The sequence below is a fragment of the Ixodes scapularis genome, unplaced genomic scaffold, assembly GCF_016920785.2.
Source record: "Ixodes scapularis isolate PalLabHiFi unplaced genomic scaffold, ASM1692078v2 PGA_scaffold0__279_contigs__length_252992795, whole genome shotgun sequence".
Lineage (NCBI taxonomy): Eukaryota > Metazoa > Arthropoda > Arachnida > Ixodida > Ixodidae > Ixodes > Ixodes scapularis.
The window spans coordinates 79803409-79823005 of NW_024609835.1; the positions used below are offsets into that span (position 1 = coordinate 79803409).

At 41.6% G+C, this 19597-nt stretch overlaps 1 protein-coding gene across 1 annotated transcript; it reads left to right on the forward strand.

The window, feature by feature from the left end:
- Nucleotides 1–3370: 3370 nt before the first annotated feature.
- On the forward strand, nt 3371–9080 carry LOC8051388 (8.6 kDa transglutaminase substrate). The gene is made up of 4 exons (XM_029982763.3): nt 3371–3705; nt 5429–5495; nt 6241–6364; nt 8721–9080. The coding sequence occupies exons 2-4, from the start codon at nt 5446–5448 to the stop codon at nt 8871–8873; spliced, it is 327 nt and encodes a 108-aa protein (XP_029838623.1). The 5' UTR covers nt 3371–3705; nt 5429–5445; the 3' UTR covers nt 8874–9080.
- The last annotated feature ends 10517 nt before the right edge of the window (nt 9081–19597 follow it).

The following is a 19597-nucleotide window of genomic DNA, read 5'->3' on the forward strand; positions in this document are numbered from 1 at the left end:
ACTATTTTCATCCCAGTTAAAATCAAAATGAAATATAAGCGCTGCCAAAACAATGCAAACGGGAAGAAGGTCAGAAGCCGCACGGCCATTACAATTTACAACCATAATGGCTGCGCTCGCGGCAGCACTGGCTTCCCCGACGTGTTGGAACAGAAGCTTCGATCGTTATAAAGTCAGCTCCAGCCCTTAAACATGCCACCTCCTACAATATTTTACGCTACGATTGTGTATGGGTACCATCCCTCTGCCATAGCCTCCTCTATACATAGAGGAGGCTATGCCTCTGCGTTCCAAAACAATAAGTGCGTCACTAACTCTGGCGACATGCGGTGTAGCAGACGCCGCTATCTTGTACGAGCTTTTGGGGTTGTAAATGGTTATAGTGTGTTCCAAGTCACGAAGGAAGGGCGAGGGTAAGGCAGGCCGGCGAGGAGGAAGGAGACGGAACGTAAAGTATTTGACGGACCGCTGAAGCAAATACTTTACGTAAAGTATTTGGCTGAAGAAAAAAGGGGGAAACCTCCTCCTCTCTTTAGCGTTTTGTGTGCTCCCTCCTCCCCGGCCTTCCTTTCCCTACGTATCTCGCGTTTGAGGTTGTAAATAGTGAGAGGTAGTAACGACCAGAAGAAGGTAATACCTGCTGGAGTTACTACCTTTTTTTAAAGAGTGCATTCCACCACGTGGCACTTTAGATTACTTTGATACCGGACTTTTTGCTTGTAATTTTCGTAAGTGCAGTTTTGTCGTGACGCAGAAATAGAGACAGAGATATGTTTTGTTCATCAAATATAAACATTGCACCATCGCATTTCGTCCAATTGAAGTATGAAACATAATTCACATTTAACTTCATTCTTCCGCCTTTTCTGCAGCATTATATGACATACAAATCTCCAAAGTATTTAATAGTCAAAGAATTAAAATGAAACCCAAAGAAATATATTCAGGAGCCTTAATACCTTCTTCTGAAGTTGTTGCGTTTGCATGTGCCATCCCACGTTTTTAAGGTTCTCAAAACATCATGGCGTTTTGAAAATTTTCTTTTTAATTAGAAAGCACCGTTAAAATGAGCGAGAAAAGTAAATAAAATTTCTTCTGGTAAACCCCGAGCGGCTGTTAAATAGCACGAGAATCATTGCACTTCTGGCTGTATATACTTATACTACCCACCACCAGAAGACCGCATATGAGGTTTGTTAACAATATAATATATTCATGCATGAATACACATGATTCATTTGTGACCAATATTTTATTGAATATTGCGTAAGTAGGAGGATCGTGACAATATCACGGTTTCACATCGCGATTCATAATCTTTGTTTAGTGTTTCTTATAATACCAGTTGAATATGAGTACGGTCGCTTATTTCGTCGTAAAATAGATTTGTTATTTACTGAAATTTTATCGCCATGTGTGTGAATACAAATGCAAAAGTAGGAGAGAAACTCAGAATATGATCGCCAATTGTGCGCCCTACATGTGCGTCTCATCTTTTTAGAGCATGAAATGCTTTACAACAGAGCCCACAATTAAAATATTTTGTTCGTCCGTCCGTCCGTGCGCGCATTTTCCGCTATATTTAGCGGGGGCTAAACGACGTCACGTGGCATAACATCGCGTGACACATATACAAAGTGGAGAAATTAACGTCACATGACCTATCCGTAAATTCATTTCCCCCTTAATATAGCAGGAAAATTCACTTTCCGTGACCCACAATACCAATTCGATTTACCTGCTAAATTAAGTGGGGTAATCGGTGTCACGTAATGTAAACACCAATTCAGTTACCCCCTAAATATAGCGAAAAAATTAACTTCACGTGACTTATACAACAATCCAGTTTCCACGTTAAATTTAGCGGGGGACATTGACGTCACATGACCTGACGTCACGTGACCTATGCAAAATTTTGCTTCACCGCTAAATTTCGCGAAATATATATTGGTGACTCACCAATTTTTTTTCCACCCCTCACTCCTTTCTTCTTTTCAAATCTCTCCACTAATTTTCTATGGTTCCCTCCCACCCTCTCCTCCCTCTCCCCCTTCCTTGGCCATGTGACACACCAGCTTCTTCATTTTTCTCTCCTTCCTTCCTTCTCCCCCTTCTCCCGGTCCTTTTCTTAACCGTCCTACAGTGCCCCCCTGTTAGCTTCCCTTCCACCACACCTCTCTGGTCAAGTGCCAGACCAATGCAGTTTCCTCCAAAATTTATAAAAATATAGGGTCTTTACTACCGGAATGACTGTTTAATGTCAGCCAAACAATTGGAACAATCGCTCCTAAATACTGCATTTCGTGCGTAGTACGGTTTTGTCGTTAAAGGCGGCTTCCGAGTTTTTTAAATGAATGCTTCACCTCCCTGCTTTACCTTATTTGCAACTGCTACAGTTACAGAAACGGAACCCATGAAGCGCCAAAGAGTGAAACTTTAACTCTATAAAAATTTATTTATTTAAGAATTATCAAATGGAGCTAGGCGCAGTTTTAGTAGTCGACGTTGACAGGGAATCTAATGTCAATGATGGAAAATTGAAGCTTGAATATAACTTGCAAGCGCACCATTATGAAAAAAAAAACAAAAAAACTTTAAGCGTGACATGATGAGAAAACGTTTTCTCAAATTGGACTGGACAGACTTCGGTAGACAAGGTATTATGCATTACTTTATACCCATTATTGAAAGGGACTGCCGCCGGCTCATGCTTTGCGTCTTGAGGCAAGCACTCCAAAGTGACATGCTCATCGAAGGAACACGTGCCTGCACGAACCACCCGTCAGTCACGTTGCTGATGTCGACTTGGGCGTACCCACGTTTCACCGAGAAGTCGGTCTTCGGTCGTGTGGGCTAATGTCTCGGCACGCAGGAAGGAATTCAGTAAATGTTGTACGATTGCTAGCTTGGTGTCTGTCAAAAGCAATAACGGAGTAGTTATAATATACGAATTCACGCATATAAACGCCCGTCCAAACATGAAAAAAATAAGACAAGAAGTTTTGAAATTATGCCGCCATTCGAGTGGTAGATTGAAACATGGTGGAGCGAGGTTTCCTTTGCTCCACGTGCTCCATCTCAACGTGCCGCCAGACTGCGATGCACTTCTACACGCTACAATCAGCCAATCTCCGCGCCAACGCGCATCTCGTCTTTTTCCTTGACCCCTCTTTTCGTCGCCGGAGGGCTTTGCTTATATATCTCTAAAATAATACAAATAAACTTCGGCGGAAATATAGCCTTTTTTAAATGTTTTCTGGGAAAGCCGAAACAAGCGAAAACGTAGTCGTGTCGCGTGCAGGTGTTTTTGTTTTCTATTCAATAAAACGATGTTTTTTTTTGTTGTTTTTTTTGACGCCGAGGAAGCAGACACTTAAGCAAACTCGAGATAAAGATAGATGAGGTAGCTTTTTGTTTTTCTTTTTTTTTCGTCGCCAGTCGGAAGTTTTGTTTCGAAGCTTAAGCGACCTTGACTTTTTTTGTTGGGCGTTGCATCGGAGTATCGGTTATATATGTGTTTTGGAGATGTCTCAAGACGGCGATCGCGCAATCAAGGACGCGAGAACGAGCGCCTTTTATTTTTGTTTTTTTGCCGGCTTACCATTTTATTGGTCGGTCGTGCAAATAAAGACTGCTATAAAACGACGTGTGTACATGTTCCAGCTTAGTTCCCTTCAGCGTTATATTCATCGTGGTTCTTCTCAGGTGAGTGAATAAGGCATCGTATGATATTTCAAAATAAAATAGGACATATTTTTTCCTTCTCAGTTGAATCTTAGGCTTGACGACGAAGAAATGTTTTGGAATTTTTATTTTGATGTTTATTCCCGATTAAATTTGAATTACTTACATATAAACATCTATAACCTTTTCCCGGAATTAAAGCTACAATTGGTACTAAGCCTTTTGGTTTGTATACACTGCTTAGAGCCCGTTTCTAATGGTGGCATCAAATAACGATAATCTCAAGAGAAGGGGAACAAGTAGGACAAAGGACAAACACAAATCCCCAAACACAGCTAGATGATTGGTGCGCGACCGAGAAAATGGTCGCGCACCAGCCATCTAGCTGTGTTTGGAGATTTGTGTTTGTCCTTTGCCCCACTTTTTCCCCTCGTCCAAGTATTATTATCGCCATTCTTGACCAGCTTGCTTGCGCCTTTGCATTAATGGCATTAGGATCAAACAATAATTCCTTTGCCAAAAACCTCGCATTAAATGAAAAATAACATGCAACTGTAATATATTCTGCAGGCTAACTCTAAGGCACTCGACTTCACTCTGAAAATGTCTTCTTTTTTAACAAATGAGATTTTTTAGACGTTAGCACTGTTTGTCCAGTGCCGGCTACTCCATAAATTTGCGCGTGGGAATATTTTTTCGCAGAATGCATGGCTACCTGACCACGGCATTACAAGAAGGTCTCGGTCAATAGAGAGTTTTAGGGAATTGTTTTTGCACGTCCGATACGGTACCATGGGCCCACCGGTACGAACTTCACATGCGCTACCGAAGAAGACTCCCATAGGCATAGTGCATAACGGAGGGCCTGTCGTACCATATGGGATAGGCAAAAATGTTTCCCTAAAACTCTCTACTGATGGAGCCACAAAAACAATATATATATATAAAAAAAAAACAGTGGAGGCGAAATGACGCTTGCGATGCAACAGCGATCATGGAGTCTTGCATGATCTGGTAATACTCAGCGTGAAATCACAGATATGCATATTTAAGTCGGAGCGTTTTTCAGGCTTTTATTTTGCCAACGCACCCGTATTCCGAGGATTATATATTAATACAACTCTTATTTTGTATACCGCAAAAAAAAAAAAAAACTGCTATGAATTTGATTTTTATAATTTTCAATTGGCAAATATTTATTGACAAAGAAACCAACAACAGTTACACAAATTTCGAAATAACGCCGGCAAGTCACGCGGCGAGAATAATGTTGAATAGGAATAATAATATTGGACTGACTCCTTACAGCTGAAAGACCGCTACAGTAAAGCCGATATTGTTACGAGAAATGCTTTGATGCCAGCCCGGGATTGACCTTTGTAGGCCACAGTAATGCCTGTGTTCGAAAGAAAGATTTTATAAAGTCATAAAGAAACACAAATCAAGTCATGCGCATGAGTGTAGGTTGATTCATGTTTTTGCGTGAAGGTATATGGCGACATGCGTTTCGAGAATATGTAATATACTAGCATATTTTTCTCTAAAGTGAATTTCGTTCAATGACAACAAATCATCTACGGACGCCGATTTTTGTTTCTTGATTGAGAAACGAAATGTTTGTAAAAAAACTAGATTCTTAAATTTAAAAGCGCCTTTTTATTAGGGATCAACGAAATTCGCCTTGCCATTTTTACGACAAGCAAACAGCTAGAAGCGTAACTTATACGTTTGTGTCTCACTGCAGTCCCTCTAGATTTCAACATGAACGCTGCCCTCCTGTTACTGTTGATTGTTGCTGTTGCAACCGTTGGGTGAGTAAATATATTTGGCACTTCTGTAAAACAAAAAAGTGAAAAAATCGTTTTTTGTTTGTGCGAAAACATATTAGATTAGAAAGGTGATAAACTCGGTCCCGCCCAATTTAAGAGAGCGAGCTTCATCGCTCTGCCGGATCGCACTAGACCTCGAACAGTTTGGCGACTCAATTTCAAGGCACTGGTGTGCGTCATTGCTCGCGAGAGTAACACCATCCTACAGAAGTGCATCTTGAAATTTTTTATAAGTCGCATCAGAAGGCGAATGTGACTCGCGGGAATGAAAGTCCTCAAGCAATGGCCACGAACGACGTGTAGACCACGAGTACGGCTATTAAGACTAGGTGTTGGAGTCTTGGTAAGGTAATAGACGGGTAATGTCTAGAAAATAACTCAAAATAGCTCCTTATGCTCGAAAAAAGAAAAGCACAACAAGGCGACTTGAAACAAATATGAAACCAAGTATGGGCGAAAATAGTAACAATCTTTGTGTCAGCCATCATTGGTCGTAATAAATAAATTTGTTCTTTGTAATATACCATTATAAAGATTTTCATTCAACCCGAGTTGCGCATGGACTTTTCTAAATTTGAAATAAAAAATGTGAATTGTTATTTTCGTGTTACTTGAGTTGCATTAAAAATAGAAAAAAAAAAGAAATACTGATAACTTTAGTGGCGAGCAGCACCATCCATCACATCCATTCATGAAAATAACATCTTTTGCTTCTTTAAATACACAGAGTTCTGTCCACCAGTCCTCCTAATTGTAAAGATGTAACCTGTGACCCGGCGTCCTGCGCTCCTGTTACCTGTACTTGTGGGTCTCACAAGGGCTCATGCGGCTGCTGTGACTTCTGCGACAAGGTTTGCCAAATCATGTGATTCTCTTAGTGTAAAGTATTCAGTTACAAATAGCCACAGAACATAAATTATCTCTCTATCAAATTCACTGCCAATACGCAAGGGCATTTTGAGGGCTCCAGATTAACCTGCTATCTCGCTTAACGACATCTATGGTGATATTTATTCGATAATTTAGATCACTCCGGTTTACAAAAGAGATTTATACAATATATTTACAGTCTAGACATATGGAGGGCTCTTGAAGGTTGATGTTGCATCGATCAACGGTTCCAACTGGCTCTGCTCGCGCCGGTAACCTCACTTCATCTTCTTCTTAGCACATGCTCCTTGGTCTTCTTTTCCTGTGAGATGTGTAGTCGGGCGCGTATCCACATTTAGCGAGAAATGTCCTCAATATTTAATAATATTCATAATCTTTAACCTGGATAGAATCACGGTATGTAAAGACAAAATATTAATGCAAAGCCTAATTCGCGTTCACAAGAAGCTAGAGAATTATATTTTTTGTTGTAAATTTACCATTTCCTCGATAAGTTCTACCCTACAAGCGTAACAGTGCGCATTCACCACGAACTTTAATTTTGATGTTTGCCATAAAATGCATTTTACTAAAAAAAAGGAACTAGTTGAACGAATAATTAAAACAACAAAAAATAAACCCTACTTTGCCCTTCTGCAAAGGATATGCATACACCAGGTATTCCACGTAACTCGAGCCAATGGTTTAAATATATATTAGTGCATTTTAGGAAGACGAAACCAAACGAATAATTTTTTTTTATTGTCTGGAGCAAGTCAGGCTTTTTTTTGTATTTTTCCCAAATAACTAATGAATTAAGATTAGTTATTGAACTTTTGAAATATTTAAGCTAGAGCAAACTTTCCAATAATAAAGTTGTAGAGCGTCTTCGGGAACATCCAATTCAGTGATTTTTATCAAGGAATTTCTAAAGCGGTTCTGTTTTTCCGGACTTCGAAAAAGTGCCCAAATAAAAAAGAAAGAAAAGAAACACAAAAAACGCGATTTTGTCAACAGCAGCACCCCGTCAAGAGTGCTATATTCAGCATGCAGGCATAGTTTATTCAAGCCATAGTCGAGAGCGCTGCAATACAAGGTCCACATGCGCAGTCACCCGTTTTTTTTTTCATAATTCGCAAACGTTCTAGAAGCCAATAAAAGCCAATGCTGTTAATTCAAAATCCTTGATAAAACCACTGATTTAGTTCATTGGACAAAATACAAAAAAATATCCTGCCTTGCTCCCAGCAATGAAAAAATTTATTAGTTTTATTTTATCTGCCTAAAATGCACCAAATATTTTTTAACCTTGGCTCAAATTACGTAAAGTACCCTGGTTACATTAAATTATGAATTTAACCGGAATAATTAGGTCATTCCCTACAATAAAAAAGCCAATTGATCACATTGTGGTGACTGATTGATTTAGAGTATATCGCGGACTACATTTTTGGTTTTACTACTCAGAAACTTATTGATGCGCTATTTGAGTATGGATTATGGGCTATTTATAATCTTTACGCTTAGGGAAAGAAACTTGCGTATATTGGTACTGATTTTAAAATGAAACGTAGAAAGATTACAGCTTCTGGCACAGTAATAATATGCAGTTGTTTGCAAATGGTGTATAATTGTTCCACTTTAATTTTTCAAAATGTGAGTGTTCCTGGGTATAACGACATGTTGCCTTCCTTTCATTGTTGTTCCTGTCTGTTAACAATTGTCACGCTCATGTCTTTCTTCAATATTTTTTTTTCTTGTGTACAATCTTCTAAGGTGCAAAACGAGTGGACAAAAAAAAATCTAAAAGCCTCCTATATTTCACGAACAGCTAATATAAATGATGTCTTTATTTCAGGTGTTGGCGTCTGTAGATTTTTATCTCAAATTCTCGATCCCCGATATATGCCACAGGCATATATCGGGCATCGAGAATAGTCATAGTCCGAGCGGTGTTTTCCCAGTCACAAGCTCGCGCTCATAACGTTCCGCTGTACGGCAGGTTTCGGTAGAGCCGTACTGCTTCCTGGGTCACAAAATAAATGTCATTCTTTAGTTTCTGAATATAGGATAGGCTCCAGCGAAAATTGCGGCCGAGATCTTCGCTGCCCACAATGTCCATTTATAAAGGAGGAAAAGCTGGCTTTAACGTCGTTTAAAACAGAATCTTAAAATTGCGCATAAATTAAAACTGGTAAAATTTTACACACCGTCTCGAAAGGAGAGTATCTGCTATTATTCGGGGGGATGCATCTGTGAAAATATCGCGGAACTTAAAGATGATATGAGCGAAATACTTATGGCATGTTTTAATTCGTCTTTTTTAAAATATTGCAGTGTGCTGGCGAAACATGTATTAAACTTCACAATGAACGTTGCCAAGAAGGATACGAGTGCAAGCTGAACGATCCGGAGGGCAACATCTTCCAGGGAGCCCCTGGTACATGCGTAGCAGCCACGCCCCACGATCACGCGCACCACAACAAATAGGGGGAAGAATGAAGATTTGATAACATTTCGTTCTCGAACTTCTGTAACAAATCATAATATGACGAACGTTTGCCGGAGTGAAGAATGATCCAACCAATACCACAACGAACATTGATACAAGTTTCATGTTAGAAAATGGGAGTGCACTTCGCTATGAGAACGAAATAAAACTTGTTTTGGTGGCTCATTAGACGTACTACCAACCTCTTTTGTGGTTCGTGCGTTTTTGATTATGGTTCTAAGTGATTTTGGCTGTAATGTGTTTTCTTTTCCTGTGAAAATGTAGGACCCTGAACAGCCGAACGAGCCAGAGAATAATCAAACTTGATATTCCTTTAGCCGAGTCCGGGCATTTTGACCCAATATTGCCACATAGTTAGGCTTTACTGCCTGCTTGTTCGGTTATCCCCTGGCATCTTCGGGTTTAAATTACAAAACAAGAGCCAGAATTAGGCCTCATTTGAAATTGTTCGTTTGATACTTGCCATTTTTGGCTTCTATCTGGCTCTTTGGCAATTATGTGGCGAACCAGAAAAAAAAAAGTCAGAAGAAAAGTACTTCCGTACTAAGAACGTATAATACCCTGATACGCCCACAGTTAGGCCACCAGGACTGCCAAACTTCGGATCTAGTTTCGCATCTTTTTGTCGTGCTGCTTGGAGCGTATATCTCGGTTATGATTTGCCTCCTGAACGTAGAACGTTGAGGCAGCTAACCACAAATTGGGATCTTTAGGAATACACTTTAAGGGCTATCCCATAAAAGTCAGACGAGTTTTGAATTACAGCTGTATCTGGCCAAGTCTCAAATATTCCTGTACAATTTGTGGTTTATTTTAGATGTTGGTGACACGGCATATTATATATTAGAAATATTTTATGTCTGAGGGCTACGGATATGACAACAATATTAGAGCAATGCAAAATGGTTGGAAAAGTCATCAATGAAGCGAAGCTTTCCAGTCTTTGTGCTGATGACGGTGATAAAAACAGCAGTGAGCTCAAGAAAAAAAAGTTGACGCCGCTATATTGTTAATTCCAGAATAAAAAATATAACAAATCAAGGGCTAAACAAAAGCGATTCCGCTTGCAAAAGTTTAAGCTCGGAGCTTAACGAGCCAGTCGTTTTACTTCCAGAAGAAGTATGCTTTTCTTATATAATGTCTGAAGCGTTATGGGAAAACGAGCAACAAATAATACTGAAGTGAATACCAAGAAATTATTATCGCAGAAGGTTTGCTGCCTCTTGTTATAATCTGGCGTTTGCCCATGTCGGAATAAATTATATTGTAAGTTTATGGGAACAACCAATAAGTAAAAATATACCTCCCCGTTTTATAAAGTTAGTGACATCAAATTTATATGTTTTATATAAGTCGTTATGTAGGGTAAACGTAGTTGTAGGAGATGTACAATGCGATTGCATGACATATTAATTTTGCCCCAAAACTACACTCTAAAAAAAGCCCGTGCGTCTGCTTTCCCGCAAAACACTCGGAGAGCAAATCACCGTAACTTACGGAAGCAGCTCAGCTAATGACAATGCCGAAACATATGTTTAGACGAAAACCGCAGTCTGAGTTGTGACATTAAGCAATGCAAGCGTGACGTTTTGCATTGCTTAATGTAACAACGCAGACTGCGTTTTTTGGTCTAAACATATGTTTCGGCGTTGTCATTCGCTGAGCCGCCTCCGTAAGTTGCGGTGATTGGTTCTCCGAGGGTTGTGCGTGAAAGTAGACGCGCAAACGTTTTTTAGAGTGTAGGTTCTTATGTAAAAACCACGCTAAGGCCAATGATCATAAATACATGTCATCGCTATTACTATTACTAAAACGATACCACAATCTATTACTAAAACTCTGATAGTCTAATCTCTTCTCGGAGGTGAAAAAAAAAAAGCTTACTCTGTTGGAAGTTTCGAATTCAATACAGTTAAAGTCGGCCGAAAATACCTAGTTTTACCGTTTCTTTTATTCCCCTCTTCCTAATGACGTCGGGGTGTAAATAATGCCCGACCATTTAAGTATTTTTCTGGGGTGCCATAAACGACTTGTTACTGAATTCCTAAGCTCACGTCAACGCCCCACCTACCTCCCGGCAATGCCTAAAATGCCCGAAAAAAAGTGAATAATGGCTGTCGCGCTCAATACCAAGGAAATAAAACTAGAGATGCAATGACTGTTGCCAGTGTTGCGGAATGGGCACCCCCATTCCATTCCAATTCCATTCCGGGGAATTAGAGTTTTCAATAATTCAATTCCTTTCAATTCCTAGGAATGGAGACACTGGGCTCATTCCCACTCCTGGAATGGCGGAATCGTTCCATTCCATTCTTTTAATTCCTAAACGTAAAAATTGGCACTTGACGGCTACATTGTATTGCCGGCATAAGCAGCATAAAGCTGACATTATCAAATGCAGAGAAAATTGCAAAAAAAAAAAGCTATATTCCTCAAAAAACGCACTGATTTTACTAAGCGGACCGCTGGTGGCACGAAGTGTTTATTTACAATGTACTGCAAACACCGAGAAAGCCCCTTGATATGTCGATGCTTGTTTAAGACATCGGTCTCGCGACCGCGTGGCTCGCAACAAACAGCAAAACTTAAATTCACTCATTTTCTTTTCTTTTTTTTTTACTGTTTTGCATTTCCCTTTTAGGACATATGCGGCCAGAGTGTTTGATTGATAAGACCAAAAAATATCCAGTTCGTGCGTGGCGCAGGAATAAGCTATATTACTGTATTCTTCAAATACAGCAACACGGCTAGTACACTGCTGGAAGCGACTCCATGCACAGCGGCAAGAACACATCCCCTGACAAAATGCAACCTCTGCGGCGCAGCACGCGAGGGACCGTATAGAGCAGGGGTCTCCAAACTTTTTGGCTAAGGGGCCGGATCGAGGCTCTCTCGCTGTCTCGAGTGCCGGAAATGTAAATGAGCAGATGTAAATGAGGAAAATCTAAATAAATAATCCTAGATATCTAAGCATTTAAACATACAATATTTAAAGTTAGAGTAAGCATGGAACAAAACGATTCTAAGGTGGATGAATGCATTCACTTTGTTATGAAATTTAATCATTTAGCTGCTTATGACATCACGCAATAATTGGAGCCCAGAAAACATACCAGCATAAACCAGAGCGCATAGGAACTTTGGCACGTTCACACAGGGCAGAAGACTAGTGAAAACGATAGAATTAAGTTATGCTGACAATATTTAATAGCTACGACACAGTACACCAAGCACAATATACATAGGGACGTAAATTAATTTGAACGTACTTAGTTACCCAGATATGAAACAGGGCATTAGGAGTGTGGATTCTGCTAATGACAATGTCCAATTACTAATTTGACCAGAGGACACGCCTTACGGTAAGCAGTTCTCTCTTGTTTTTTTTTTTTTTTTGTTTTTTTCTGGTATCTACGTTTACACGGTTGGTGCGCGCCGCGGCGCCGTTTTACACGCGCTTATTTTTTTGCCAGTAGCAGCGGGCGTGCTGAAAGTGGGCCGTGGGCCGGGCTCCATTGGGAGGACTGCAGCCAGCCACGGGCCGGTCGGAAAACCTCCGCGGGCCGGAATTTGGAGACCCCTGGTATACAGTATAGACCATGTCACGAAACCTGTTTTAAAACGCATAAGTTCACGCTTGCTTTACCAATCTTGATATTTCTTATCATATTCAATTCAATTTTTGGATGGTTCGCCTGCCCTTTCCACCCTTCGCATACTCATTCTCGTGTTTCCTCTTCAGATGGCGAATAAAGTTCGATGATATACGCCGACTGCACCGTTTATAGTTTCTTTGCACAACAGCGTGCGGCTTGTTTATTTTCTTCGCGACTAATGTTGAAAAATGTCTTCCACGCTGCCATGACTCGATCTGTACTTATCTTGTCTTCTCGTCCGAATTGTGATATTCCTCTTGGTGCTGATCGAGTGGCGGTTTCAGGCAGCGGACGGTACCAACCGATTCATTCTTCTACCTCGGTGTCGGTTGTTCGCGTTGTGGCGACGGGTCGGGCAGTCAGCGTTGACAAAGCTCTTCACATCAAGATACAATTAACGGGGTAATACCGCACCGTTCGAATTGACATTCCCCGTGTTTCCTCAACAACACCGTCCAACTGACTTCTCACCGCCTCAAACCGGGTCCAGGCCAAGGAGCACGAATGCAGACCGGACAGCCGAAACGCGCGGAAGCCAAAACCTCAGTGGCAGCTAGCACTCAGCTCTCCTTCTGAGTTGCCCTCACAGCAGCGGTCGCGCCTCGCCTGGCGCAAGACGGTCTTTCTGTAGGTCTAGTCAGTTTGGTCACACCAATAGCGGTGACGATAGTCTACTTCACCTTACAATGGACCTCAACAGACAGCACGAGAGCCATCGAAACCAATCCAGTGCTTTCTGAGTGTCGCGTGACCCTGCAGTCCCGCTCACGGTGCTGGATTGCCTAGGGTGACTCGTAGCGTCCGCAGCAGTCCATCGCAATGTGAAACGAAGTATGCAGAGACTAAAGTCCAAGGAAATGAGCGGGAATCCGCTAGCTTGCTGGTAACCCCAACCCACTAAAACATATAACAGAGAAAACAAGCATCGGAACAAAGACGAAGTAAAAGGCGGACTTACACTACAAATTCAGTATAAAAAAACAAGCCTCGGAGCAAAGCGCAAGAGGAGAAGAGGAAAGTGAATCTCGCTTTGTTTTAATGCCGAAGCAAACCCAGATTTTTCACTTCGAAGGAGTGCGCACGAATGAACGTGGAAGGCAGCAGGGTTGGCTGCCTGCTAAACAACGCTCCTCGAACTATAAGAAAACAATACCTGATCATCTTTCGGCGGCGCCCGAGTCAACGACTTATCAGAGCTCTGCAAGTTATGAGTCGCTTCCGCTCCCAGATCTCAGTCTGTGCGCGCGCGTGCATTCTACAAAGCGTCGCAACAATAACAAAAGTGCATGATGAGAAGTACGATGAGGAGTTGTGCATGGTGGTTTCGTTCTTTGCCGCTCCCTTTCCTTCTGCTTGGTGCTTGGTTTCTTGTTTCGGTCTCGTGTAACGCCATCGAAGCCCGACGCCTGCGCGTCCGTGAAAGGCGCCACGTTACCCCCCTTTCGCCCTTTGCTCTTTGCTTTGACGCTTGTTTTTCGTATTGCTTTTTTTTTTTTTTTTTTTTTTTTTTTTGCGTATAAGTTTGTTAGGGCTCCACGCGGGCTAGCAGTTTCCCGCTCATTTTATTTCTGAGCAACTGGCTCGCTGACTGGCTCGGTTTACCTAACCGTGAACATAAAAAAACAAAAAAAAAAAACACACACACAAAAAAAACGAAGAATTGTGCTTGTTCCATTCCCATTCCATTCCGGGCAAAAGGCACCTAATCCCATTCCCATTCCGTTCCCCTCAACGTTGCCGCCATTCCATTCCCATTCCATTCCGGGGTCGGGAAAATGCGAAATGATTCCGGAATCATTCCCACCCCGGAGTGGCAACTCCGCAACACTGGCACTGTTCAATGTTTCTTCTGTGAGGGCCATATTTCTCCGATTAAATTGAGACAAACCTCGCTTTCTCGTTCGGCCAGCGGAACGAGCCCACCTTGCTTCTGTTTTCATATCCATACGCGATTCTCTCTATTTCAGAGTTTAAACGGCACGACGAACACGCTTAAGCCTCAGTGGGCCGCCGTTTCTGTTCAGCGATAATATATTCAGACAATTATTTTCTCTTGAGAAGCGGTGCGGAGTAGTACTAGCAAACCCACGACTTCTACCTAGACACCTTTCGAAAATCTGTAAGCGTTACCAGAAAGGGACCGATATTTTAATCTTAGGTGAACAGTAGAGAGAACCTCAACCGTTTAAAATTTTCCGCTAATGCTATGTTCACACTAGGGACGCAACACGCCAATTTTTTATGACACATGAAAGCGTAAGCGCTAGAAGCGGAACCATTTTATTCAGACTACAATCAACTGTGATCTGAACGAACTTGTTCCGCTTGTTCCACTTAGGTTTGCGTGTGTTATGAAAGATGTGCACATTGCGTCCCTAGTGTGAAGATAGCATAACCAACAACATAGATCGGTTTCAGATTCTATATTGTTTTTTGTACCAATACTCCTTTACTTCTTTAAGGCAATGGGACATATATATATATATATATATATATATATATATATATATATATATATATATATATATATATATATATTGTTACGAAGATGTGCGGCCGGCAGCGAATGATAATGACACGTCCACTCAATGAGATGAGATTCTATATTCGTCGTAACAATATATATATATATATATATATATATATATATATATATATATATATATTGTATTTTGATCTGTGTTGCGTAAACTTCGTATAGTGGAGGTTTATTTTGGAATTTGAGACGTTTTTAGTTTCAAAACAAAAGAAAAGCCCAAAGAAGCCGGGAAGGACGGCAGGGTTGATACGATTGTCGTCGATATCATATTTGAATGGCGTTCCATTGCAAACGATTAGCGACAAACCACCTATGCTTTTTGAGTGTAATCTATGTGTAGTCACGTCAAACTAATTTTGTAATGAGTTTTAGTATTTGCAATCTAGAATTTTATGAAAGACATCACCCAAACATCGACGTACAAAAAACCGAAACGGAGGCAAAAGTCCGAGGGACACTTTTCGGGGGCAATTTTTCCAAAGACGCCTCATTGAATTTTTTTAGGCGAATTTTTCGGAATATCACATTTGAAATGTTTTTACGTACGACACGTGTCAGCGCATCCCAAAGGATATAAATATATATTTGTATTGTTTGTTTATTTTAAAGTCTACGTTATGGAAAATGATACGTTTTGTTTATATTCTGTGAGCTCAACACGCTTTGAAACAAATTCATGTTCTTCGTTGCCTCACATTATTTTGGTGTCGTTCTTCCAGCCGTCACCGACTTCGTAAGTAATAAATGTTTAGTGTAGGAGAGTTTTTTTAACTCAATAAAACAATATGAACTTTCATCCCACCTGCCTAGTAGTTTGGATGCCTCTGCATGCGGCACTTTGGAAGCCATGCAAGCCTTTGGCTGTGGAGCTCATTAGTTGACGCTGACTAAGCACACCAAGAATGACGCCATTTTTAATACACAGCAACAGTGTAACAGACCTTTTTTAGCTTTCTTTTCTAACCGAAGAAGACCGGTTTCAAGGTAGGCTAATCGGTGACCAATATATAAAAACCGAAACCGTAAATAACCGGAGTGAAACGAATTCCATAAATATAACCATAACCTTAACTGTCACCGAGACGTTAATATTTTTGGTTTGAGTCTCTACTTGAAACTGCAATGTCTCGAATCGCGCTGGGGGGATAAACATAGTAAAATAATATTTTTCTTCCTCCAAGTGCTCAAGCAGCACGTGCTGGGAAGCTGTGTCTGTAGACCACCAACAACCCACCTCTTTGACAACCCCTGCCCTTGGCCTTCCCCTAGCTCCCTTCTTAACCAAAGCGCTTCGCACGCATTCATCGGCAATAAGAAAACTAAATATCGGAGTGAGGTTAGTGTTTAACCTAAGACCTTTCGGGCAAGAAAAACAAAGTTGCTGGACCGTGCGCCGGTGCTGTTTTTTTATTTGAGGGGATTTCTTTTATGTCCCCGACCTTGGGGAAACAGAGACCAACGTAAACACGTGATTGTGTTTTGGCTGAGAAGAGCAGTTTTGTTTCCAAGCCCATACAGCCTTGTCGTTTTAGTAGGATGTTGCGTTAGTCTTGATTTTATATAAGTTTTGGAAATCTTCCGAGAAGTTAACCGTAAGGTCAAGCAGCATATCGAAAGCCGTTTTAATCGGTTTAAAGAAAGCTGTTTTAATCGGCTTTCAAGGAAAACAGGAATCAGTATAAAATGCCACCTATAGAGTTTCTTACTAGTTTCTGTCAGACTTTTGATCATTGCGATTCTTCTCTGGAATGTAAAACAGACATTGTCTAAGAATGCATGATAAAACATATTAAATTTCTTTGTAATCCGTGTTCACTTCCGCATCGGCTTATCGACGCCTAAGGTTTGGAACAGTTTTCTGGATGTTTATATAAATTTTTATTTAGCTAAACTTTAAAATAACTGTACATTACGTGGTGTTGCTCCTGTAACTAATTTTGGTTTTAACCAGTTGGATTTGAAATCACTCCTTAGCTGCTGTTTGTAACGACACAGATAATAATTAACATATAATCTTGAATTATAACACAAAATAACCTGCTATAAACGCCAAACACATTTTTGAAAAAATGTCTGAGGGTATATTTCGTCGGCGATGCGACACTGATCATAGAGTCACATCACAAATCTTATAGTTTGGTCGGAATAACTTTCACGCATACATATTTTTTCACAATAAATATTGATCATATAAAACAATATCGGCTCATCGGGAGTATAATATGTGGCAGAATTATTATGGAAAACGGCGATATATCTTATTTCATCTTTCTTCAAGTACAAATAACTAGGTACGTGCGTACTCGATTACCTTGCTGTCACGAGGTAATCTATGAGGGCTCTGGCGCAGCCGATAAAATAAGATCTATTAGCATCGAGCGTCGCCAGAAATAGTCCAAAATGCTTCTCAAACTCTCAATGACTAAAAAAAAAATTCAAAATCTTTCAAGGGAGGAGATTACTTATCAGTTTATAGTTCGAAAAATCCGGAGTATGAATTTGCGGATGAAGCCAATATATAGTGACGAATGACAAGTGATGAGGTGGCGAATAACTTAAGGAACTAAGCGTTTGCTGGGGCAAATTTGTGCCCAAAACAAAATAGAAGGTTAGCGTCGCAGGCGTCGATGTCGGCGAAGCAGCAGGATCGAGTGCTAGGGCGACTTGACTCCGGTTCGCCGCGCCGAGCTTCTTGTGTATACACGCGTGGGCTTCTGGAACAATCGGCGCAGAAAGTACGGCGCGTAGAACATTCGAACCTCGAATAAACAACAGAAGTCTCGAATACACCAGAAAGCGACATTTACCGATACAACAAACAAATGCGTCGGCTCGCAGGCGTCGAACCTGGGCCCTCGTCGTGGGAGCCAACTACGATAACCATTTAGCCACGGGCGCGCTCTCTACTTGCCTAGTTGCGCGAGCGTCATCACTCCCGCTTTTAAAAAAAAACATCGCCCCGATGCAACACAACACGAAGCAAAGCCAATAAAAAGAGCGGTAAACTAAAGAGTCATTTGGGAAACATAAGGTACACAGTCAAATTGAATGTAGAATCGCTTGAATCGAACGACCTGAACCACCTCGGGTCGTGGAAGACGGTAATGCCGCGCTTAGTTTTCCCGGCGTGGAATAGGGGAAAGGCTTTGTCGGCTGGAACAGTGATGTGTTCACTCTGGACGTGATGGCGACGGCGAACGAGATCCTTAGGGTGCAGCCGGCGTCGGGGACGGCGATCGGCGCAGGTACTTTTCGGTGAATCTCGGCCGCTCACTAAATCGTGTCAGGGGGTCGTTCTGCGCAAACCCTTGCAGGCCCATCTGGCGAAAGCTGCACCGTCGGTAGACGTGGCCGGCCCCTTTGCAGTGGCAACAGAGAAGGCCGCCGTCAATCGGCCGTTCTCAATCGCCATACGTCGGTCATCGGGATGCACGGGGTTCCTAGCGGGCGTGTGGGACTCTGTCGTTATGGTGTCGGGCATACTGCTGCGCTGGAGACTAACGTTGTGGCGAAGCGGCATATGGGTGGGGCGGTGGCGGTGGCCGTCGGTTCATTGCGGCGTACGACAACATTGGCTCGTCAGTGGCTGCCACGCTGTTTGGAGCCATTGGTTCGAAGGCTCGCTGTACTTCTTCCCGAACCACCTCTGCGATGGAGAGCGAGGCCGGGCGTCCAGCAGTGGGCAGCAGCTTCTTTAGCTCGTCCCATTCAACGTCGCAAATATTCTCCGAATTCCATGGAGGCTGGAGCCGTGGTCCAATCCCGATAGCGAGGGGGCAGCTGCGCCGGTGTGCCGCTGGTAGTGGGTTGCCCTTGTAAGGATGGCTCGCTGCGCGCGGCGATATCATTGGCCGGTGACACACACACTTAAAATACCTGTAACTATTTGGCTGAATTTCGAGAGCCTTACAACATCAAAGCCCATTCTTGTAAAGCCAACATTGGAACAAGAATTACATTAACGTGAACTCGGTTTTTGTATATGTGGTAAACCAAGAAATCTGAATTTGAAAGTAGGATTACTTAATCGGAAGAGAAAATATTCGTTGCGTGCATATTGTTAAGACGTGGTCTTTTTGTTTCTTTTGAACACGTAACTTCATAGCTATAATGATGTCTTAGTTAATTCATAGTAGCCTCCATAGGAGGTTATGGTATAATATAACAATTATGTCTAGATGTCGATTAATCTTGTTTGATAGTCAGCGTTCATTGGGCTCATGTAAAACAGAGTATTTATTATTGACCCTCCATAGCAGGGTTGGAATTATTTATTGTCCCACCAAAGAGTCAATTTTAATAAAAGTATACTAAATCCGTGTTGAGATTTCTACGCAAGCAGGTAACTAACCGCATTTCCCATCTTCCTACTTTGTGCTGGAGTTAGTAATTTCGGGATGAAGACTACCCATGTTCACCTGTTTATCGCCACCTTTGGGATTACTCGGTGAGTAAAAAAAAAATGTGCACCTTTTATAACTAAGATTATATTAACCCACTGAATGTG

Coding starts and splice junctions, on each gene's coding strand:
- LOC8051388 (XM_029982763.3), top strand. CDS start 5,446: ATGAACGCTGCCCTCCTGTTACTGTTGATTGTTGCTGTTGCAACCGTT. Junction 5,496..6,240: donor GTTGCTGTTGCAACCGTTGG/GTGAGTAAATAT, acceptor TTAAATACACAG/AGTTCTGTCCACCAGTCCTC. Junction 6,365..8,720: donor GCTGTGACTTCTGCGACAAG/GTTTGCCAAATC, acceptor AAAATATTGCAG/TGTGCTGGCGAAACATGTAT.